Genomic DNA, 22,237 nt, shown 5'->3' with positions numbered 1-22,237 from the left:
ATATTATAATTTTTGAATAGATGGAGATGTACATCCAATGGTATTCTGTGTTCCGGATCCCTTATTATGGTAAGAAGGTTATAAAACAAGTTAATTTAAGTTTCAAATATGTAATTGTTCTTGTATTGTTCAGAAGATCTATTGTTTTCACTATATTGGGGATGCCCCAGGATTTGAGGTACAGAGACCTTTGATATACAGATATAAAGTTCTCTGTACCTCAAAGGAAATTTTATTTTACAAAACTCTGAAATTTCAATTTTTATAGTGTTTTTTGTAAAAAGACGACTATTTTGCCATAAAAACCAACACTGTTTTGCTACATTCCAGTTTATTTGTTCAGGGACCCTAATTTGGATTACCAAATTCATACAAGAAGCAAATAAAAGCACAAGAAGTCTAAAAAGAAATTATATTGCCAGCTAGCAAAGGCGAATTGCTTTTCATGAGCTATGGTAGTGTCACTGGGCAACTTATGTGTGTCAGGCTGGATATTCGCTGCGATCTCAACACGTTACTACTCAAGAGATTCTCCCTCATTTGCGACAGACTCCTTGCCCAATCCCGTTTACTTCAACCACCCAGACCTGCATAGTTAGGGAAATTGGGCGATTGTACTGTGCATGTCAGTAGACAGCATTCCAGTTTTTAAACCTGTACATGCATTTTGATGCTACAGATGCCCCACTTAATTTGGAAATAAATTAAGTATTTTCGGTTTACACGTTTTCCAGTAGAACACCAAACAAACACTCCCCTAAAAATTTTCATTTTCCAAATATATTTTTCATCATTTTGTTTTGACAATGTTAAAATAAACAAAAGGCAAATTGAGATTGGATTAGAAAATTCACAATAATATGAAATCTCTTAAGCCTGTTAATCTTTGCCCATACCAATTTTATATGAATTGTTAAAAGCCCAGAGAGTGTGATCAAGCAGAAGATGAAGACTCCATCGATACGCCTTTGTGGGGTATATAATGTAAATCCTTCTACTCCCATACTAGGGGAGGCCTTGTGGGTCAGCTGTGCCACTGACCATTTGCTGTTGTACCTGTGCCATTTTTGAAATACAAAGGATTCTCCTAGAATAAGAAATACCTCTCTGTGGTAGCTTCCCTTTCATATAAAATGAATAACAACCTGGGCACTGCACAATCTATACAATCAAGAACGCTAGCCGATATGAATAAAATAAATCTTCTCAAAAATATGTTCTGGTCTGCGCCCTGCCAAATACTTGTTCCAATGAGGATCAGCCTCCTACTGCCTACTACAGGTCAACAAATGCAAGAAGTGATTTGTTCTTATACTTCAGAAGATAGTGCCAAGCACTGATGCTCTAGTTTTCTAACTTAGGGAATGTACTCTGTAACACTGTCGTTAGCAACATGAACCTGTTAGATGGTTTACGTTTTTTTCATTTTACTTTTAGTAATGTGATTTGTCAATTTGTTAGTGGTTAATCAACAAAATGTGGATATTTTGAAAATGTCGCTTCAATAAATATTCACTTCTCGCTTTAACTGTTCAACTATTTGAAGTCAACAATGTCTTAAGAGATGTTTATTTTTTTACCAGCTTAAATTAGAGAGATCTTGAGATGCTAAAGAAAACCATCGGATCACAACTATTGATACCCAAATTATTCAAAATAATACTACGTCAGCACACACTGAAATTATTATGAAGTATCAAGGCGACAGCTACTTACTGGTTAAGTAGCTGGTTGATTAGATGCCGGTTAAATGTTGACTTCCCAACATTCCTTGGTCCACTGACTAGGATTATTGGGCAAATATCATCTTCTGAAAGGTAAACAAATACGATCAACATACACTATTTGCAATTGGGAATAAAAATTCACAAACAAATATATTATACAAAGCAAACCTGCTTTCTCTTCCATATCAGTAATAACCTGCTAGACAAAATCTCAAACCTTCATAAAGAGCAGTGATGGGGATATACAGTTATGTGTCTAAGAGACAAACCCCAGTTTATAACTTCATAAAACAAGTAAATAAGACTTCAATCGCCTACAATATCTTGCATGGCCCACTAGCTAGAAAAATCCGAAAAAGTAGCAATTTCAAAACCCTTTGGTTACTTGGACATTTATTGATTTAAAAACATATCTTTGTGTGAAGATGAAGTTTCAAACTTAAGTCAAAATGTTGACCCAAGATGAACCACAGCCCCACAATCACAGCCCCACGGTCATTCCATTAATAGGTCAACTAATAATGCCTGCAAGTAAGTCCCACTTTCGTTCTAAAGGCTATACAAACTCGACTCGCTGAAACATTGGTGAAGCAAGTGCAGTGTTAGAATATATGGAGGCACTCATTCATCGCTTATTAGGGTGTTCCAGAGATTATCTGATTTGGTTTTAGAACGTTGATGATCTGGATGTGAAAAGGAGCTATACACTTACGTTGCATCTTAAATACATGAATTTGTGTTAAAAAATCAAATTAAAAACTGACAAAAAAATAAAAAAGGGGTATATAATACATGGAGTTACACTGCTGGACCAACTTTTTATTTTTCCCTTTCAAAAGAAAACAAATGAAAAAAGGGGATACAGAGTAGCTGATGCCCAATCTATTTTGTATCATGCACTACATAATACAGAAGAAACATAGCCAGGATGCAACCTAGTTGCTCTCTCCTATCATTACTCTCTGTACATTATTATATCAGGATCCCTAATAGTGCAGAATACTTCACTTTATCATGGCTCTGGCTACCAGGTGTGAAAGGGATTCGGTCACTAACTTTGAAAATTATGGGCCACGGTTAGCAAGGGGACCGGGTGTGGGATCAGGGGGCTTTTGTTCGGACTAATGTCTAATATGTTTAATAGCTTGAGCAAAGCCCTTAACGAAGACGCCGCCTACGTGCTCAACCAATGTTTCGTCCGGTGTTTCACACTCTCCCTCACCCATCCACTGATAAGGCGCTGAACCTCATTGGGCCAGTGTGATGCAGTTTGTGGACCACTGGCCTAAACTGACCTGTTAAGTGTCTAGATCATACCATCCTCCCAAATAGCCCCTCCACTCTACAGCAGCATTCTCACAGGGGGGAAAGGATTTCAAATTGCCTCGATGGAATGTTTAGAAAGGGAAGTCAAACACAGGAATGCAATGCCCTATATTGGATTAATACATTTCTGACTTGTCACTAGGAGTAGAAATACAAACCTGGAAATACGCTTCATGACCCTGGTGGTGGCCTGCGGCACTTGATCCCGCCCCCTCTCCCGTCCACTCGGCCCGCAACCTGGGCTTCCAGTTTGACGACTCCCTTTCATGCAAGACTCAGATTAATAAAGTGACCTCTGCCTGCTTCCTGAAGTTGCGCATGATTAGAAAAATACTCCCCTATCTTCCTCTGGACTCCCGCCGTACAGTTACCCATGCCCTCATCACGTCCCACCTGGATTATGCTAATAGCCTCTATGCTGGTGCTCCCCAATACCTGATTGACCGGCTGCAGATTGTGCAGAATGCGGCGGCCAGACTGATTGGCAATATTCCCTATCGTCAATCAGTTGCCGCATATCGTAAGGAACTGCACTGGCTACCTGTGGCCAGCCGTATCCAGTTTAAGATTCTCACTCTGACTCACCGAGCCATCAACGATCGCGGTCCAAACTACTTGAAAAAACGTGTTTCAATATCCCGTTCCATCAGATCTCTGAGATCCAATGACCTATGCCTTCTGATCTCTCCCCGTTTCAGACTATCCAGAATGGGTGGCAGAGGGTTCAGCGTCATTGCGGCAAAACTATGGAACGCGCTGCCAGTCGATCTTAGATTCTGTCCCTCCGAACCCATTTTCCGGGCCAGACTCAAAACTTGGCTCTTCTCTGGACTCTGATTTACTACGCTACTTCCCCTTCTTGCTCCTCTCCTCTCCTCTGGTGGTTCAGGTTCTAGCGCCGGGACACCCCTTCGGGGGTAGCTGTGCGCTCTACAAACTACATAAAATAAATAAAAAAATAAAAAATAAATAAAGCAAACATATATTACAATTTTAAAACATTCCACATTGGTTTTTACCAAAAACTTATTTTGTAACTACCATTATATGTAATGGAACAACAGGCCAATAAATCTTCAAATACCTCTAAGTTAAGCATCAAAAGCAACATGTATGGATGAATACGGCTTTATTGAGCACAAACCTATTTAGAGATGAATGGAACGCAAAGGGCAAGAGTCACTCCACTCCACTCCACTCCACTCCACTCCACTCCACTCCACTCCACTCCACTCCACTCCACTCCACTCCACTCCACTATTCAGGAAGGGTGACAACGAATCACAAAGTTTATCGTTATTGTTAGGTTATTGTGTGGCAATGTGATGTTCTCTAGAGGTGGGTCTTTAGTATACTTCAGAATTGCAAAAGGTGTGGTAGTTCTGTGGATGGGGATACAGATCTGGAACCAGGAAGCAAAGATGGAGAAGGCGTGTGTTCTGTTTTTGCAATTTTTGTATTTTTGAGACTGGTGATGTCCTGGCTTCTGGTGTGGCGTGGTCAACCTGAAATAATTTCTCTGCTAAGCATGGAGAGATGCAGAGTCATAGAGCTTGGTACACGATGCAGCTTTTCCCGATGTGAATGATGTTTCAAGGGGAAGCCAGTTTAGTCCTATTAGCCATGAACTTTTAAGACACTTTAAGGAGACCTGCTACCACACACAGGATGTCTTTCAGGTGAGTCGCCCTGGTATCAAGCAGACAGCAAGGGAGGACATTGTTGCTATCTAGGTTTAACAGTGGGAAGGCTTGGATCATTGTACTGAACTTCCATTTCGGGGACGTAGAGTTTCACTTCCTTCCAGAGAGAAAATGCGTCTTAGTTTTCTCTGCAGCATGTTCTATGAACTAGAAAGAGATCTATTTGCCCAACTCCCTTAAGTCACCCCTTTAACCAAATACTTTCCAGTCACAGTGATCCCTATTTAAGTATCCAGCAACCTTTGCTCACCATAAAGAACCTTGATCTTCTCAACAAAAGCAGTGCACACACTCTGGTCAGACGTCTACTCCACACAATCCTGGTGTAGCATCCATCCGGGTTGCACACTGCTTCCCACTTTATCACAGTTCAAAGAAAATGTTACATCATCACCCCCATCTTCAAACATTTCCAAGGACATGCCAAAGTCTAAGCCTATTGAAATATTCCCACAGTCCGATTTTTTGACCTACAAATCCACGCACTTGCATGATCAGTGCTATCTTAATGATAAAACACCAAACTCTTCAGGTGCTTAAACACAGTTCCTCCCTGATAAGCAAGGAGGTTCAATGAGAAACACTCAGTACTGACAATGACTGACAAGTCACAATTTCGAATACTGGCAAGTCAAACTCTATATTTCCTTCTTAGCAGATCTAACCAATTGAGTGCCATTAACGTAGGCTTATGCTATTAGTTTAGAAATGCCAATGTGTGTAAAGAGTGGCCTTTTCTTGAGGGAGTTGGGCAATGCTTCAGGCGCACCCCGTAACATTCCAAGATATACATGCCTCACAGTCAGGTTCACTATAAAAATAGAGACCAAATAAATGACCTTACCCATATGAAATAGAATTTATTACATATGTTCCATTTGTTATGGAAGTAAGCATACAAATAAAACAAGCATTTACAATGCAATAGGTCTCGCAGCATTAAAGTTTGAGTTACTGGCATTGTAAATGACAATGCTTTGCATTAATTTTTATTTTTTTAATTTGCAATTGGTATATAAACATTGTTTGCGAATGGTTAGCTGTTGCTTATGCTAAGCAAAGTTGGCAGTAATATAGAGTGCTAGTCTTGCTTGTTATAAGCATGCTGATTTAAAGCGCAATGATACCTGCGGGTAAAGTTGGCGCTATATAAAAGTGAAAACTAATAAATACATTTTAAAAAGCCTACCTGTACCACGTCCGTTCTTATTCTGCGATGCCACATATCTTTGGGTCCCTGTACTTTTTAACTGCACCCAGCTGGGGGAAACCTCCATGGCAGGAACAACGTGTTGCGGGGCAGACACAGGCAATGTAGCCACTGTGCTGTGGCTGCACCGCGGGGTAACAGTGTAGGGGCAGGAAGGCAGGCAGTTGGTAGTGCTGTGCCATAGCAGTGTAGTTCTCGGTGTATGCTGGGCATGGGGGTTGCTATTGGCTGACAAAAAGTGGTGAGGAGGTGCCGGTTCGGTGTGCCTGCTTCCTGATCTTGGGCAGGCGACAGGTACAAAAAAAAAAAACAGGAGGCGGCGGAGGACATGACACCCAGTATAATTAAGGTACAGCATGCACACTAACTTCATTTTGAAGACTCTCTGGAAAGGCACTACATTGGAGACACCGACTGAGCATATTCATTTCCCAAGTCAGTTAAGTGGTCTGAAAAAGGCTCAGGAGCTATAGGAGCTTTACAAAAAGCATCACTTAAATAAATACATAAATACACTATAGGCACAATGCTACGAATGACGAACGTTACCTAATGTGAACCCTTTTCCTGCAGTTCCATCCAGCACTAATCCCATAACATAAGGGAATCCAAAGTAGGTCTAGGAGGGCCTGGTGTATTTCAGGATATGCACATAAATTATATTTGCATGCGTTGAATATCAATAGAAAATATTACAAAGTCTGTTGTCCTCAAAACTTGGCATGTATCTGGCCCTTGGATATCTATATTATCACTAAAGGTACCTCAATGACTTAACATAGAAAGTGTTGAACAATTAAGGGTTTCATTTAGATGTAGAAACACGCATTCAAACTGCTGTCTCGGCCTGTACATGCGTACAGGCATGTATGCAAGACATGCATCGCTCTGTTCTAGTTTCCTCACTCTTCTTCACGTGCTCCTGGAAAGTAAAGTTCTTTTCACATACTGTGTTTGCTTTTCCTGTAGCATGGTTTTTGTTAAAGCATATAGCACACCTTTGTTAGCTGAACTTTAATTTCAACACACAGCATTTGCTGTTCGTAATACATGCGTTTATGATTATGTAAACATCTTTAAAATGCTGTGTTGCACCTTACAGTTCTCTGAAAAAAATCACATCAATAAATCATTTAAATACAAAGTACCCTAAATGTTTTTCGAGTGGGTCAATTCCATGGTTTGATTTGAATTCACCTGCGCCTAGCACCGCGATGCCATCCAAACGGCTACATCAATTAGAGAAACTATTTCACTTTACAGACATTTCTTCTGTGCGAAAGTTTATGTTTGAGACCAACAAGAAGTAACAGCTGCCTGCGACGAGAGCATGTTTAAACCGTACCAAACATGAAAAGACTATGGGGCTATACAAATAAAAACTAATTAAAATAAACACGCAATTCCTTTCCCGAATTAAAACACCGCCCAGCCGATAAGAAAGTCAAAAGCACCCAACTCCAATGATATTCTAAATTCACAGGAGCCAACAGAAACACAGGAAACGAAAGAAAACTGCTGCAGAGAAGCTCTTCAAACCGCACAAAAGCCAGACACCTACCTAGGAGCGCGGAAACGCTGCATCCACCGGCGTCAAGGCGAAGGAAAAGTTAATCACTGCCAAGTTCAAGTTCACAGCTGCTCTGCATGCACTGCCTCAGCGCAGCTCCTCGCGGCAACTTTTACAGAACACAAGTAACACGCGAGCCACAGACAGCCAGGAACTGGGGCTCGGCTGCCTCACCGTCTATTGAAAAGATAACTCACATTCCCGGATGATGGAGGAAAAAAGGAAAAACACCCACCACTTGTGAATATAAAACCAAGGGGCTTCCAGCAGACTGCAGGGAGAAGCTTCTCCACTCTCTTCAGTTTGCAGAAGCTTGGGGTGGGGGGATGTCACCCTGGCAGGGATGACAAATGCAGCACGATAGGCTAGCAGGCCTGGGGGATCGCTTTTACTTCCACACACATCCTCTGATGCACGCACTCCCACTCAGCCTCTCTTGCAGGGATTTTTTTACACATTTTTTCCACCAGCTCTAAATCTCCGGCTGCAGTGTGAATCAGAAATCAATAGAGCTGCTCTAATGGCGGCTCCCCTCAGCGTGCAGCCACAGTCTGCGTCGTCCGGCGTCGGAGGAGGGGGCGAGGGAGGGCTGCTGTGACGTCAGCCTCGTTCTCGGAGTCCATTGGCCCCGGCCTCGGATGTTCCGCGCGCTGGAGGGCAGACATAATTCACGGTGACGCGGGGCTCCCATGCCCGAGGGAGAGCCCCGCGGAGGCTACACAACACTGGATTGGCGGTAAGTGGGACTTAGTTGGGGGGCGGCAGGGGGGGGGGGGGGGGGGGGGGGGGGGCGGTGCGCTCGTGTGTGTATGTGTGCACGCGCGTGTCTGTGTGTGCGCATGCGTGCAGGGGGAGGTGTGCCTGTGTATGTTTGCGCTTCCCAGGAGACAGGAGATGGCCACGGCGAGCGCGTTCTCGCGCGCACGGCCCGCTCCGATCGCCTTTTGCAAGATGCACGCAGCCAGCTCCTGTCTCCTGGGAAGCGGAGTCGCTGACAATAGGTCTCTGGCGAGATCGCGGTTAACGCCACGAGACCTAAAAAGGGAAAGTATTTTTAATGTGGTAATATCATGTCTTGAAACTCTAAGGAGTGAGAACAGCTTCCCTAAGATGACAATGTAGCGCCCCATGTTCATAAACTAGAAAGAGTTGAGAAGAGGCCACTTGTTCCACAATACAATAGAGATTAACTAGATAGTCAACACCTTAGTGCTCCGGAGTTTGTGGAAAGAACTTGCAACAATATCTGGAGAATATTCAGGTCAGCCAAGAACTGTGGAAACATGATTTTACCATTGAGTGCACATTTTAAGAAAATACCTTCGGAGAGCAACAACATCTATCCTTCATATATTATTTTTAGCAATCAACAAAATAAGATAGGCTTAACCTTAAGTTGAAACTGCAAAATTTTCCAATTAGATGACGAAATGCACCAGACCTGGCTAAAGGAGAACAATAGTTCAACAAGAAGAGAGATAGGGAGAGTCGTGTGACACTCTTGGTCCCCGGTCAATCATTAATAAACAAAAAAAGAGTGTCTAGGGAAAGTAGGTTTTGCCACAGCGGGGAGCAACGAACTCAAGTTTATGAGACGACCTCACTGGGAAGTTTAAAGAAAGCCCTCACTCACCACCTAGTGATGACATGCTTCATCATCGGGCTTCACCCAAAAGACCGAATGTCTCTTGGGTGTGCTGCAACGCCAGAATTACTGCGGAGCGGGATAGTGAGTAAAGGACGTGTTGAGTGAAAACTAAATTAGTGAGTGATGAGGGTATTAAAATAGGTCAGTAGTGTATCACAATGAAAATTTTATTCTATGATCACTAAAGACAATGATTAAAATAATGTGTATGGAAGCAGTCCACAATAAGTTGAGTGGAGGATTCCTATGCATCAGTCGACATGTTTCTTGCCATTGAAACGGTGTAATTTTACCCGGCAATTCTTCAGGACTAAAAAGTGTTCTATACCCTGGTGGTATGGATGCGCTAAGGCCCACCCTTACCTAGGGGCGTGAAAGTGAAAATTAAACAAAAAGTGAAAAGTGCAAAAATTAGGAAGAAATAATGGCTTCCTAATAACTCCTGGTTTAGGAGGCTTCAATTTAGCGATTACTGCACTTTTCTGGCGTTAAATTAAATCACCATGGATCTCAGGAGGGGGGTGGGAGCGTATTCGGCACACCGCCCTCGACGCTCGGCACCCTCAGTCTACCTGCATCGCCCTCGGACTGGATCCAGTCCCTGGAACCAAGACAGATGCTCTCTTTTACTAGCTTTTAAAATGAATTGAAGGCTCGGATAATTTAACAGGCCCTTTCTGTAGGCCTCAAGATTCCTTTCACTTCTAATCACCTATGCGGTCATGGAAATGGGCTCCAAATATCATTGCCATCCTGCCATTTTTAGCACCACAAGTGAAAATTAACATGATCACTGTTAAGCTCTTTGCCAATTTCGTGTAATACATATATTATATATTCTCACATGATAAATTAGGTTAGTATAAATGCTCAAATTAAGGCATATAGCATTTTACGTAGCCTATATTATTCTGCAACTAACATTTATTTCTGCAAAATGTTTTTTAGTAAACATGCTGCCTTTATTAAAAACGTGTGCAAAAATATTAAAGACCAAGTAATACATTTTCACTACAGATTATATTGTTTGACTGACACTTTAAAACCCATACTGAATTTCAAAATACATAAATATGAGAATTATATATAAACTATATAGATATTGATGCTATATTACAGCTTGTTTTTTTTACGTAGTCCTATACCAATGCCATTCGGTGTACAGCACACTGCACCCGAGTTACCATTTGTCCATCTGGCTACAGGGATTACAAAAAAAAACAAGAAATGCAATCATGCTGGGCATTGTGACTCAGTACACATTTGACACATGCACCTAGGTTGGGAAACACTTTGAAAACTGTACACACAAAGGCAAACCTTTCTACAGGAAAATTCTACAGCTTCTTGATCAAGTAGATCTAATGCAATTCAAAAAGAAAGAACCAGATCAATAGCAATTTTTCATTTCAGTACTCACCGATGCATGCTTGGATCAATTTTTCAGTTGCTGCTATGCAGCTCTTGGACATCACATGGGCACATTCAGCATTAAGTTTGCCAATACCCGCGCTAGCCAGAGCAGCCTCCTCAGGTGAAATGCAAGACATTTTCTCTTTCTGTGAAATTTAGGATTAACATTTTTTTTTTTTTTTTTTTAAAAGAGTTGTAGCTAAAAGAATACAAAGCAATACGAGTCTGAAAATCACAGGCAGCAGAACTACAAATATTATGCAGGCTCATACACTAGTGCTACCACTCAAACTCTTACATATATAAACAGCAGACAATCTTCAATGCTTCGTACTAGACAGCTTTAGAACACCATTAAAAGCTTTATGGAGATAGATGAAATCGTACAAGTTAAGAAATAAAATAACCATAGCACTAGGGGCCCTTTAGTAGCAAGGAACCAAGATCAATAAGAAATCTGCCCACCACAACCCGAGTTATCACTCATGTCAGACAAATCTAATTCAGAAATTCAATAGTTTTATTCCTAACATCAGTGTCAGTTTCTGAAAATTCACACATACTTTTGCATGAAAAAGAAGGGTTTCATTTGGGATAAATAAGCTCAATTGACCTAGTCATAATCAAGCATATACTTTTCATGAAAAAAATCAATTTGTCTAGAAATGCCAAAATTATAAGTAGCATGAAACTGGACAGACACACACACACACACACACACACACACACACACAAAGTCCTGCAAATTTCACACTCAGGCCCTGGGGGTCAGCACAAAAGGTCAGACATCTTTATAAAAAAAAACATTTCCAAAACTTAATTTCCCATACTCCATCCTGTTCCTCTACCTTCATTAATGCTGCCTATCTGCGTTTTCTGAGATCTCACGCTTTCTCCAATTTACTTAACTGAGCGGAGATATTGTAATTGACTATTAACCCTAAATGAGCCCCGAATAGGGGAGAGGGCCAGGAACAGCCGCTCACATATTATACATCATAATCACATACGAAAAAGACATACCAGTTTCGGAGTAAAAATCTTTGTGTACTCTTGATGACCGAGGATGAAGCTTGTGATGGTGTCTTCCAGACCCTCTAGAAGGACAATGGAACATAGGGGGGTGAAGTGTGCCATTAGGGTCCGTCTGCCAGCTGCAAGGTAATGAATACACGTATTACTTCATAGCAAGAAGTGACTATCAACAACTGTACTACTAATGACAAAATGACCACATGTCCAAAAAAAGACTGTCATTGTTCTTTGGAAGAAGTTTAGGTTTGACATTTCAAATGGATGTGGCAGCTTCCATTCTGTTTTCTTGAAGCAATGTTTTATACTTTGCAATTCTCCAGTGCACCCTTGCCGAAAATTGTGTCAATGGAGATCAACTCCACTGTGAGGCGAGTTACCGTTAGTGCATCTGGCTACAGTTATTACAACAAAAAACACAAGAAATGCAATGAAAACTGTTCACACAAAGACAAAACTTTCTACAGGAAAACCCTACAGCTTCTTGATCAAGTAGATATAATGCAATTCAAAAAGAAAGAACGAGATCCAAGGCAATATTTCATTTCAGTACTCACCGATGAATCCTCGCAAAGCCAATAGGTTTCATCTATGCAAAAGCACTGGCTTTGCCATTATGTTTTAGCCATGTTGTACACAAGCAGGTCTGATGTTCAGCATGGCTAAACGTTAGTGGGGTAAAGAAGAGTGGCATGAAATGTCGTAAAGTGGAGTACAACGGAGTGTTATGGGGTAGCAGAGTGGAGTAGAGCGAAGTGTAGTGTCTTGGAGTAGTTTAGTGTTGTGGACCGTCATGGAGACAGTAGAGTGTCGTAAAGTCGAAGGGTGGAGTGGGGTGGTGTAGAGCAGAGCGCAGTGGCGTAGAGGGTGTTTCATACAGTGAAGTAGAGTATAGTAGAGTGTCGTAGAGTGGAGTAGATTGTTATAGAGTGGAAAGGCATAGACTGGAGTGGCAGAGTGTCAATGTGGTGTATATTGGAGCAGTGGGTCATAGAATAGAGTGGAGTAAAGGAGGCATGGAGCAGCTTGGAGGGAGCTGTATAGAGCATTGTAGAGTAGTGTTGTAGAGTTGCACCGTGTGGATTAGCATAGAGTGTAGTAGAGTTTAGTAAAGCAGAGCATAGGATTGAAGTGTCGTAGAGTATTGTGGAGCAGCCAAGAGTGAAGTGGTGTGAAGTGGTGTAGCGTGCACTGGCGCAGAGTGCAGCGACTTAAGAGTAGAGTAGAGTTCAATAGCATAGAGTAGATTGTAGTGGTGTACAGTAGATTGTTTCAGAGTAGAGCCAAGTGGGGGAGCGTAGATTAGAGTGGCGTGGAGTGTTGCAGTGTAGTGCTGCAGAGTGCGTCAGCGTAGTTGAGTGGTGCAGAGTAGAATGCAGTGGTGCAGAGAGTACGGTGGGGCAGAGCAGAGTTCAGTATAGAATAGAGTGCAGTGACCCAGAGTGCAATGGTGTAAAGTGGTGTAGCATGCAGAAGCGTATAGTACATTGTTTCAGAGTAGAGTACAATGGTGTACAGTTCATTGGATTTGAATACAGTGGTGTAGAGTGCATTGGCACGGAGTGATGCAAAGTAGTATGGTGCAGAGTAGGATGGGGCAGAGCATAGTGAAGGAGGGACTCCTCCTTGATGATATGGGGCTTATTAAGCGCTCGAATGCCGAGGCGTCTTGGCGCTGATGGGTGTAGGCAAGAGCAGGGGCTGCGCTAGATCTACTCAGGAGTAAACAGCCGGGTTTTCAAGACCTTCCTAAAAACTAAACGGTTAGGTTGTAGTCTCAGTGCCACTGGCAGCTTATTCCACAGTTTTGCCGCACAGCAAGACAGGGATCGGCCACCCCATCTGGCTCTTCGGAACTTGCGAGTGCAGATCAGGCCAAGACTGGTCGATCGTAGATTTCGAGAAGAAATATAGGGCCTGAACATTTCCTGACAATCATCTGAGCCCCCTCGTATTGTGCTTTGTGCACCAGGCAGAGTGCCTTGAATTCAATTCTCTGCCACACAGGGAGCCAATGCAGAGCTCTTATTCCATGTGACGTAGGGTGACTCTTAGGGAGCTTTCTGCAACGATTGCAACTTGCTAATCTGGCGTTTATCGATACCCAGAAACATCGCATTGCAAGAGTCCAATTTGGACAAAAAAAGGGCCACCATTACCGTCGTCTGTAGTTTGGGGGGGGGGTGAAAGGGAAGATTTTGCTATGGGTCATTAGCATGAAAAAACTAGCAGACGTTAAACTGTTGACCTGTGCTGACATATTAAGTTTATTGTCGAAAATAATTCAGAGATTTCTGACCTTCAAGACAGGAAGTGGGCATTCCCCAGCCTCTAGCGGCCACCAGGACTTGTTCCATGAGGATGTTGTCCTGTTTCCGAACTCGATTACTTCAGTCTTTGCTGTATTTATCTCCAAAAAGCTCAGACTCATCCCCTTCATGATATCCTTTAAGCAGGAGTGAAAACTAGCAGCTCTGATCTCAGGCCTATCTGACAGGGATATCACCAATTGAGAGTCATCGGCATACGAAACAAATGTGAAACCATGTTTCCTAACCAGTGTTGCTAGTGGTTTCACATAGCCGTTAAACAACGCTGGGGACAGAGCGGACCCCTGCGGAACACCACAGGGCAGATTGAAACTGTCCGATTCTAAGCCGTCCCACCTCAAACTCAGTTTCCTATCCTGTAAAAGGAGGAGAAAAGGGCCAGTCTTGAGAGCGAAGGAGCGTTACCCCGGTATAAAAATGCCCGCAGACTGAAAAATAAAATGTTAATAAAGTTTATTTATTACCATTTTATTTTTCAGCAAACTGTCCTGAACCGTGCGCCATGTTTCGGCGGGGCAATTGCAGCTGAGTGGCAGATGGAAGCTGTGCACTTCTGTTTAAAGTGAGCATGTCCTTTAGACATCGGTTTTGCAAAGCCCAGCAAGACATGCCTGTTTTAAACCTCTCTAACCCAGCTGTCTAACACAGCTGGTTAGAGAAAGCACAGTCCTCCAGTGCTCTTAAGAATGCGGAGAGGCTGCTCTTTCCAATCTAGACATTTCTCTCATGCTGTTTAACAGCATAAGAGCAGCGCCAGGATTGGTTAGTGCAATTGCCTGGGTCTCGCGTTGGATCTTCGAAGAGAGACAAGGACACTATGCGACAAGCCAGGAGGGGAAGTGCCATTTTTTTCAATTTATTATTGAGCACCCGTATTTTGCCCGCACCACCACTGTAAATACATGCCAGCCACCACAGGTAGAATATTGTGGCATAGAGTAGAGATGCAGAGTGCAGTCTTGCAGAGTGGACAGCAATAGAGTGCAGTGGTACATACTAGAGTGACATATAGGGCATTGGCAAATCGTGCAGTGGCATAGAGTGGTAGAGAGTAGTGGTGCAAAGTAGAACAGAGTGGTCTTGAGCGCAGTGATGTAGATTTATTACAATGGCGTACAGTGCACGGTCTTAGAGTAGTGGTGTAGAGTGCAGTGGTGTAGAGTAGATTGTTGCAGAGTAGAGTGGTGCAACATAAAGTACAGCTGCGTAAATTAGAGTGGCATAGAGTGCAGTGTTGCAGAGTAGAGTGGCATAGATTAGAGTGGAGTGGTCTACAGTGCAGAGGTGCATAATAGGCTAGTGTGGGGTACAAAACACTGGCATAGAGTAGAGATGCGTAGAGTAAAGTGGTGTGAAGTTATACAAGGTAGAGTGCAGGGATAGTGTTGAGTTGTGTAGTGAGGAGTGACGCAGAGTAGACTGCAGTGGTGTTGACTGGTGCAGAGAGGAGTGGGGTAAAGTGAAGTATGCATGGTGTGGTAGCATAGTGCCAGTATAAACAACACATGTCAGAACCTTTCACCCTCTTTGCAGATTAGCACAGTTTGGGTGAATTGCTGCTTACAGCTCTGCATGGTACAGGGAAGACAGTTCAAGGGTATCAACTTATTTCGAAAGCTTTAATCCTAAATTGCAGATAGATCAATTTAGTCATCATTTAGTCACAGCCATGTGAACAAAAACGGAAATTCTGCATCTACATTACATTCGGAAGCAAATAAATAGATTTAGATGCAAAAGCACTGTTGGAGTAACATCAGAAGGTGTTAAAAACATTTTTAAGAGCACAAATTTGTCTCCACTACAGTGCTCGGAAGCTTCACTTCACTAAAAATCACCCGTACTAATTTAAAGTTGCCTGCAGCCACACTGAACAAGCATTTGCAATGCAATAGGTCTCACATTTGCAAGAGTTTAAGCTTTTGGCATTGCAAATTACAATGACTTATTTATGTTTTGATAAATAACATAAATAAAAGGCATTGTCATGTACAATGCCAATAGCTCAAAATCTTGTAAATGCGAGACATATGCAAAGACTGCTTACAAAGTGAAAGCGCGCGTGGTGCGCTGAATGTTTCGGTGCCTGCAGTAGGAGAACCCGTTTAAAGAAAGTGCTTACAGACTAAAACAAGCATTTACAATGCAATGGTTTCGCCTTTGGAAAAGTTAGACCTATTGGCATTGTAAATTACAAAATTTGTATTTATGTGTTGGTTTTGAAAACAGATCAATAAATGGCATTGTCATTTACATTGCCATTAGCTTAATCTCTGCAGTCACTCTGTAGTCCCTAGCCCTCCATAGCACTCCCTAGTCACTCTGCACTCCCTAGCCCTCCCTAGTCACTCTGCACTCCCTAGTCACTCTGCACTCCCTAGTCACTCTGCACTCCCTAGTCACTCTGCACTCCCTAGTCACTCTGCACTCCCTAGTCACTCTGCACTCCCTAGTCACTCTGCACTCCCTAGTCACTCTGCACTCCCTAGTCACTCTGCACTCCCTAGTCACTCTGCACTCCCTAGTCACTCTGCACTCCCTAGCACTCCCTAGTCACTCTGCACTCCCTAGTCACTCTGCACTCCCTAGCACTCCCTAGCACTCCCTAGTCACTCTGCACCCCCTAGCACTCCCTAGTACTCTGCACTCCCTAGTCACTCTGCACTCCCTAGTCACTCTGCACTCCCTAGTCACTCTGCACTCCCTAGTCACTCTGCACTCCCTAGTCACTCTGCACTCCCTAGTCACTCTGCACTCCCTAGTCACTCTGCACTCCCTAGTCACTCTGCACTCCCTAGTCACTCTGCACTCCCTAGTCACTCTGCACTCCCTAGTCACTCTGCACTCCCTAGTCACTCTGCACTCCCTAGCACTCCCTAGTCACTCTGCACTCCCTAGTCACTCTGCACTCCCTAGTCACTCTGCACTCCCTAGTCACTCTGCACTCCCTAGTCACTCTGCACTCCCTAGTCACTCTGCACTCCCTAGCACTCCCTAGCACTCTGCACTCCCTAGCACTCCCTAGTCACTCTGCACTCCCTAGTCACTCTGCACTCCCTAGCACTCCCTAGCACTCTGCACTCCCTAGCACTCTGCACTCCCTAGTCACTCTGCACTCCCTAGTCACTCTGCACTCCCTAGTCACTCTGCACTCCCTAGCACTCCCTAGTACTCTGCACTCCCTAGCACTCTGCACTCCCTAGCACTCCCTAGTCACTCTGCACTCCCTAGCACTCTGCACTCCCTAGCACTCCCTAGCACTCTGTACTCCCTAGTCACTCTGCACTCCCTAGCACTCCCTAGTCACTCTGCACTCCCTAGTCACTCTGCACTCCCTAGTCACTCCCTAGCACTCTGCACTCCCTAGCACTCCCTAGTCACTCTGCACTCCCTAGTCACTCTGCACTCCCTAGCACTCCCTAGCACTCTGCACTCCCTAGCACTCTGCACTCCCTAGCACTCTGCACTCCCTAGTCACTCTGCACTCCCTAGTCACTCTGCACTCCCTAACACTCCCTAGTCACTCTGCACTCCCTAGTCACTCTGCACTCCCTAGTAACTCTGCACTCCCTAGTAACTCTGCACTCCCTAGTAACTCTGCACTCCCTAGCACTCCCTAGTCACTCTGCACTCCCTAGCACTCCCTAGTCACTCTGCACTCCCTAGCACTCCCTAGTCACTCTGCACTCCCTAGCACTCCCTAGTCACTCTGCACTCCCTAGCACTCCCTAGTCACTCTGCACTCCCTAGCACTCCCTAGTCACTCTGCACTCCCTAGCACTCCCTAGTCACTCTGCACTCCCTAGCACTCCCTAGCACTCTGCACTCCCTAGCACTCTGCACTCCCTAGCACTCTGCACTCCCTAGCACTCTGCACTCCCTAGCACTCCCTAGTCACTCTGCACTCCCTAGCACTCCCTAGCACTCTGCACTCCCTAGCACTCCCTAGTCACTCTGCACTCCCTAACACTCCCTAGTCACTCTGCACTCCCTAGCACTCCCTAGTCACTCTGCACTCCCTAGTCACTCTGCACTCCCTAGCACTCCCTAGTCACTCTGCACTCCCTAGTCACTCTGCACTCCCTAGTAACTCTGCACTCCCTAGTCACTCTGCACTCCCTAGTAACTCTGCACTCCCTAGTAACTCTGCACTCCCTAGTAACTCTGCACTCCCTAGTCACTCTGCAGTCACTCTGCACTCCCTAGTCACTCTGCAGTCACTCTGCACTCCCTAGCACTCCCTAGTCACTCTGCACTCCCTAGCACTCCCTAGTCACTCTGCACTCCCTAGCACTCCCTAGTCACTCTGCACTCCCTAGCACTCCCTAGTCACTCTGCACTCCCTAGCACTCCCTAGTCACTCTGCACTCCCTAGCACTCCCTAGTCACTCTGCACTCCCTAGCACTCCCTAGTCACTCTGCACTCCCTAGCACTCCCTAGTCACTCTGCACTCCCTAGCACTCCCTAGTCACTCTGCACTCCCTAGCACTCCCTAGCACTCTGCACTCCCTAGCACTCTGCACTCCCTAGCACTCTGCACTCCCTAGCACTCTGCACTCCCTAGCACTCCCTAGCACTCTGCACTCCCTAGCACTCCCTAGTCACTCTGCACTCCCTAGCACTCCCTAGTCACTCTGCACTCCCTAGCACTCCCTAGTCACTCTGCACTCCCTAGCACTCTGCACTCCCTAGCACTCTGCACTCCCTAGCACTCTGCACTCCCTAGCACTCTGCACTCCCTAGCACTCTGCACTCCCTAGCACTCTGCACTCCCTAGCACTCTGCACTCCCTAGCACTCTGCACTCCCTAGCACTCTGCACTCCCTAGCACTCTGCACTCCCTAGCACTCTGCACTCCCTAGCACTCTGCACTCCCTAGCACTCTGCACTCCCTAGCACTCTGCACTCCCTAGCACTCTGCACTCCCTAGCACTCTGCACTCCCTAGCACTCTGCACTCCCTAGCACTCTGCACTCCCTAGCACTCTGCACTCCCTAGCACTCTGCACTCCCTAGCACTCTGCACTCCCTAGCACTCTGCACTCCCTAGCACTCTGCACTCCCTAGCACTCTGCACTCCCTAGCACTCTGCACTCCCTAGCACTCTGCACTCCCTAGTAACTCTGCACTCCCTAGTAACTCTGCACTCCCTAGTAACTCTGCACTCCCTAGTAACTCTGCACTCCCTAGTAACTCTGCACTCCCTAGTAACTCTGCACTCCCTAGTAACTCTGCACTCCCTAGTCACTCTGCACTCCCTAGTCACTCTGCAGTCACTTTGCAGTCACTCTGCACTCCCTAGTCACTCTGCAGTCACTCTGCACTCCCTAGCACTCTGCAGTCACTCTGCACTCCCTAGCACTCTGCAGTCACTCACCTTCTGTACCACCTCGGGAGACAGACATCTTCGCATGTGGGAAAATCAGTTCTACCACATCACTTCCTTGGATATAGGATTAAAGGAGGTGCCCCACTATACGGTACTGGGCCTGATGGCTCATCACAGGGTATTCTAGACTGCTCGACAGGAAGTGAAACAGACAGACATGGGCTTCAACTGGTCACCCAGTACGTTCCTTTTACTCGGGCTCCACGTTGCATGTAGCCGCCGTGGTAAAGTGATATCATGTTGAAGATAATCCCCTTTGTGTTACTAATCCTGAAAAGCTTCAGTGTGGAAACAGGGATTATCTAGGATGGAAAAAACAGGAGAATGAAGAGATATCCTCATTGAGACTTGGCTGCAGGGAGGTCTAAAGACACCGGATAGTGCCTTTGAATGAAAGAATGCTTAAAATGCCACAGAGGACTGATACAACCTCAGACGAATAGTATAGCAGTGATTGTTTATAAAATAAAATGCAAATTTAAGCAATATGCCCGAATCTTAGGTTATTGATTCAGTAATTAATAGGGTTGGGCAAATAAAGTGGAATTAAGTATATTGTGCTTTTTGTCAAAAAGATGGTGATAATCTTTTGTTTTTTGGAAATGGTGTCCTTGTGAGCGTGCAGACTACCTCATAGTCTGTGATACCAATTCATTCATTAAATTGCAGTTTTCTAAACATGGACAGCTCCCAATGGGTGGCGGAGGACTGTGCACAGGGCAGCTTTGACACTGCGGGCAAAGGGCCCACAGCACCTATATTGCAGCAACCCAGAAGAAACAAAGTCAGACCGAGCGAATCGACGAAGAGCGAATAGTGCCAAGAAGTCTCTGAGTGACACCAGTGGAAAGGACAGCAGAAAAGACAGCCTCCTGAAAGGCATAGACGCCACCTAAAGCGATGGAGTATGATCACAAATACCGGCCAAAAGTGCCAGAATGCAACCGGAACATTAGAAGGCCAAAAACACAGCACACATGTCGCAACAGACAACAATAGAAAATGAGGGCGCAATTCGAGCCTAGAAACAAGAAGTAGGGTCAGAAGAGGCTACCAGTGCTAGTAGAGCATACATTGGGGTCAACCCCGCAAACCACAGAATGAGAGGATAAGACCAGCTACATCAGGCCCTAACAATGCCATAACAAACCGAACATCAGTCATGGATAATGGACCTTTCTGCCACTGCCCACAGGCACTCAGAAAGGAAGACACATGACATTACAGAAACATAAGTGAAGCCGGAAGCCGAACACCAGCGAACCAGAACAAACGACCCGGTTGGGATCGGAAAGCATGTACCATAAAACACCACAGGCGCACCCAAGAAGCCATACCATGAAAATGCTGATATCTGAAACCATGGGAAGAGCGCTTAGATCCCCAAGGCAGGACCTAAGCACCAGTCCTGAAGGTGACGCTGAACACAGACAAGCGCCTGCACCAATGAGTGAAAGATCCTGGCTGCTTGCAAGCGCTACACAAATACAATTGGACACCACTTCTGCAGGTGCCGTGCCACCCACGGGGTCCTCAACTTCTTGTCACTGCACTTGCCAAGCATAGTTTGGTACCTGTACTCCTGTAAAGCGTCCTGATGCCTCCGTCCATGCGCCTGCTATCATAGTTTGGTACCTGTACTCCTGTAAAGCGCTCTGTTGCCTCCGTCCATGCGCCTGCTATCATAGTTTGGTACCTGTACTCCTGTAAAGCGCTCTGTTGCCTCCGTCCATGCGCCTGCTATCATAGTTTGGTTCCTGTACTCCTGTAAAGCGCTCTGTTGCCTCCGTCCATGCGCCTGCTATCATAGTTTGGCACCTGTACTCCCGTAAAGCGATCTGTTGCCTCCGTCCATGTGCCTGTTATCATAGTTTGGTGCCTGTACTCCTGTAAAGCGCTCTGATGCTTCCGTCCATGTGCCTGTTATAATTGTTTGGTACCTGTACTCCTGTAAAGCACCCTGATGCCTCCGGGCCATGCGCCTGCTATCATAGTTTGGTACCTGTACTCCTGTAAAGCGCTCTGTTGCCTCCGTCCATGTGCCTGCTGCAGGTAAGAGACGGCGCCGCCAGTCCCCGCGTCCCCTCTGCGCGCTGTGTGATCTTGTGACAGCTTGAAGTTATTGCTGCCTCTTGCGCTACGTGCAGTGCCAAGCATACCCTGTGTACAAGCACGTGTGCAAGGGGGTGGGGGGAGGGCTGCAGGTGAGAACTAATCTGTGGGTACAGCAACAAAGTGCTCATACCTCCAAAGTGCTCGTATTTCAACTTTTCACCGCTGTGATCAAGTTCACTTCCCATTAGACGTCGGGTCTAAACTTCATTTTCTCTTGAAATTGTTATAATTGATGTAGGTGTCGAGTCCCGTATGTAAAGGTGTATATTTGTACTGGACACGTGGGGTGAACGGGGGACCCTCCAGCCGAGGGGGGGGGGGGTTATTTGCATCTATGATGTTAGAATTCGGGAAGGGGTAACTGGTGTTAAAGTGCATAGATTCCGACTGCAGCATGTTGTCAGCGTTGAAGGCACTTGATATTAAATGTCTGGGCGATATGGAGCACACACCTTGTAGTTAAATATAAACTATGTTTGTTTTTAATGAAATGTGGAGCGAATATTTGTTGAAATACCGGACATCGCAACGTTTCAGTTGTGGGAGGGGGTAAAAAGGAAAGCGTTTTTACGAAATGTCTGCTGACTGGAGGTAATTGGAAAGGGTCTGGGTGTGTGTTGCATAGCGCCTAATCCTGGTGTACAGGCTGTGTTTAAAAGATTATGTTGGTGAACACACGAGCAGCGGCGCAGGGAAATAAGTGATTTGCACAGGATCACAGTGTTTAAAAAAAAAAAAATTCAGCTTCAAACTCCAGTTTTCTCCAATTCACAA

At 45.0% G+C, this 22,237-nt stretch overlaps 1 protein-coding gene across 3 annotated transcripts in view; it reads right to left on the bottom strand.

Moving 5' to 3' along the window:
- The window catches only part of NOL9 (nucleolar protein 9), a 160,876-nt gene that overhangs the window by 127,607 nt on the left and 11,032 nt on the right, over positions 1 to 22,237 (bottom strand). For 2 of the 3 annotated variants that reach the window (XM_078642549.1, XM_078642547.1), the window contains 3 exons: positions 11,621 to 11,751; positions 10,605 to 10,743; positions 1,717 to 1,810 (listed from right to left, as the gene is read on the bottom strand). In XM_078642549.1, the coding sequence (XP_078498675.1) occupies positions 1,717 to 1,810; positions 10,605 to 10,743; positions 11,621 to 11,751 (364 nt within the window). The remainder of the gene's footprint in view (positions 1 to 1,716; positions 1,811 to 10,604; positions 10,744 to 11,620; positions 11,752 to 22,237) is intronic. The other variant, XM_078642548.1, reaches the window with a different exon arrangement.

The sequence above is a fragment of the Lissotriton helveticus genome, chromosome 5_1, assembly GCF_964261635.1.
Source record: "Lissotriton helveticus chromosome 5_1, aLisHel1.1, whole genome shotgun sequence".
Classification (NCBI taxonomy): domain Eukaryota; kingdom Metazoa; phylum Chordata; class Amphibia; order Caudata; family Salamandridae; genus Lissotriton; species Lissotriton helveticus.
Note: the sequence above shows the minus strand (reverse complement) of the source record. Positions and strands in the feature narration are given on the sequence as shown.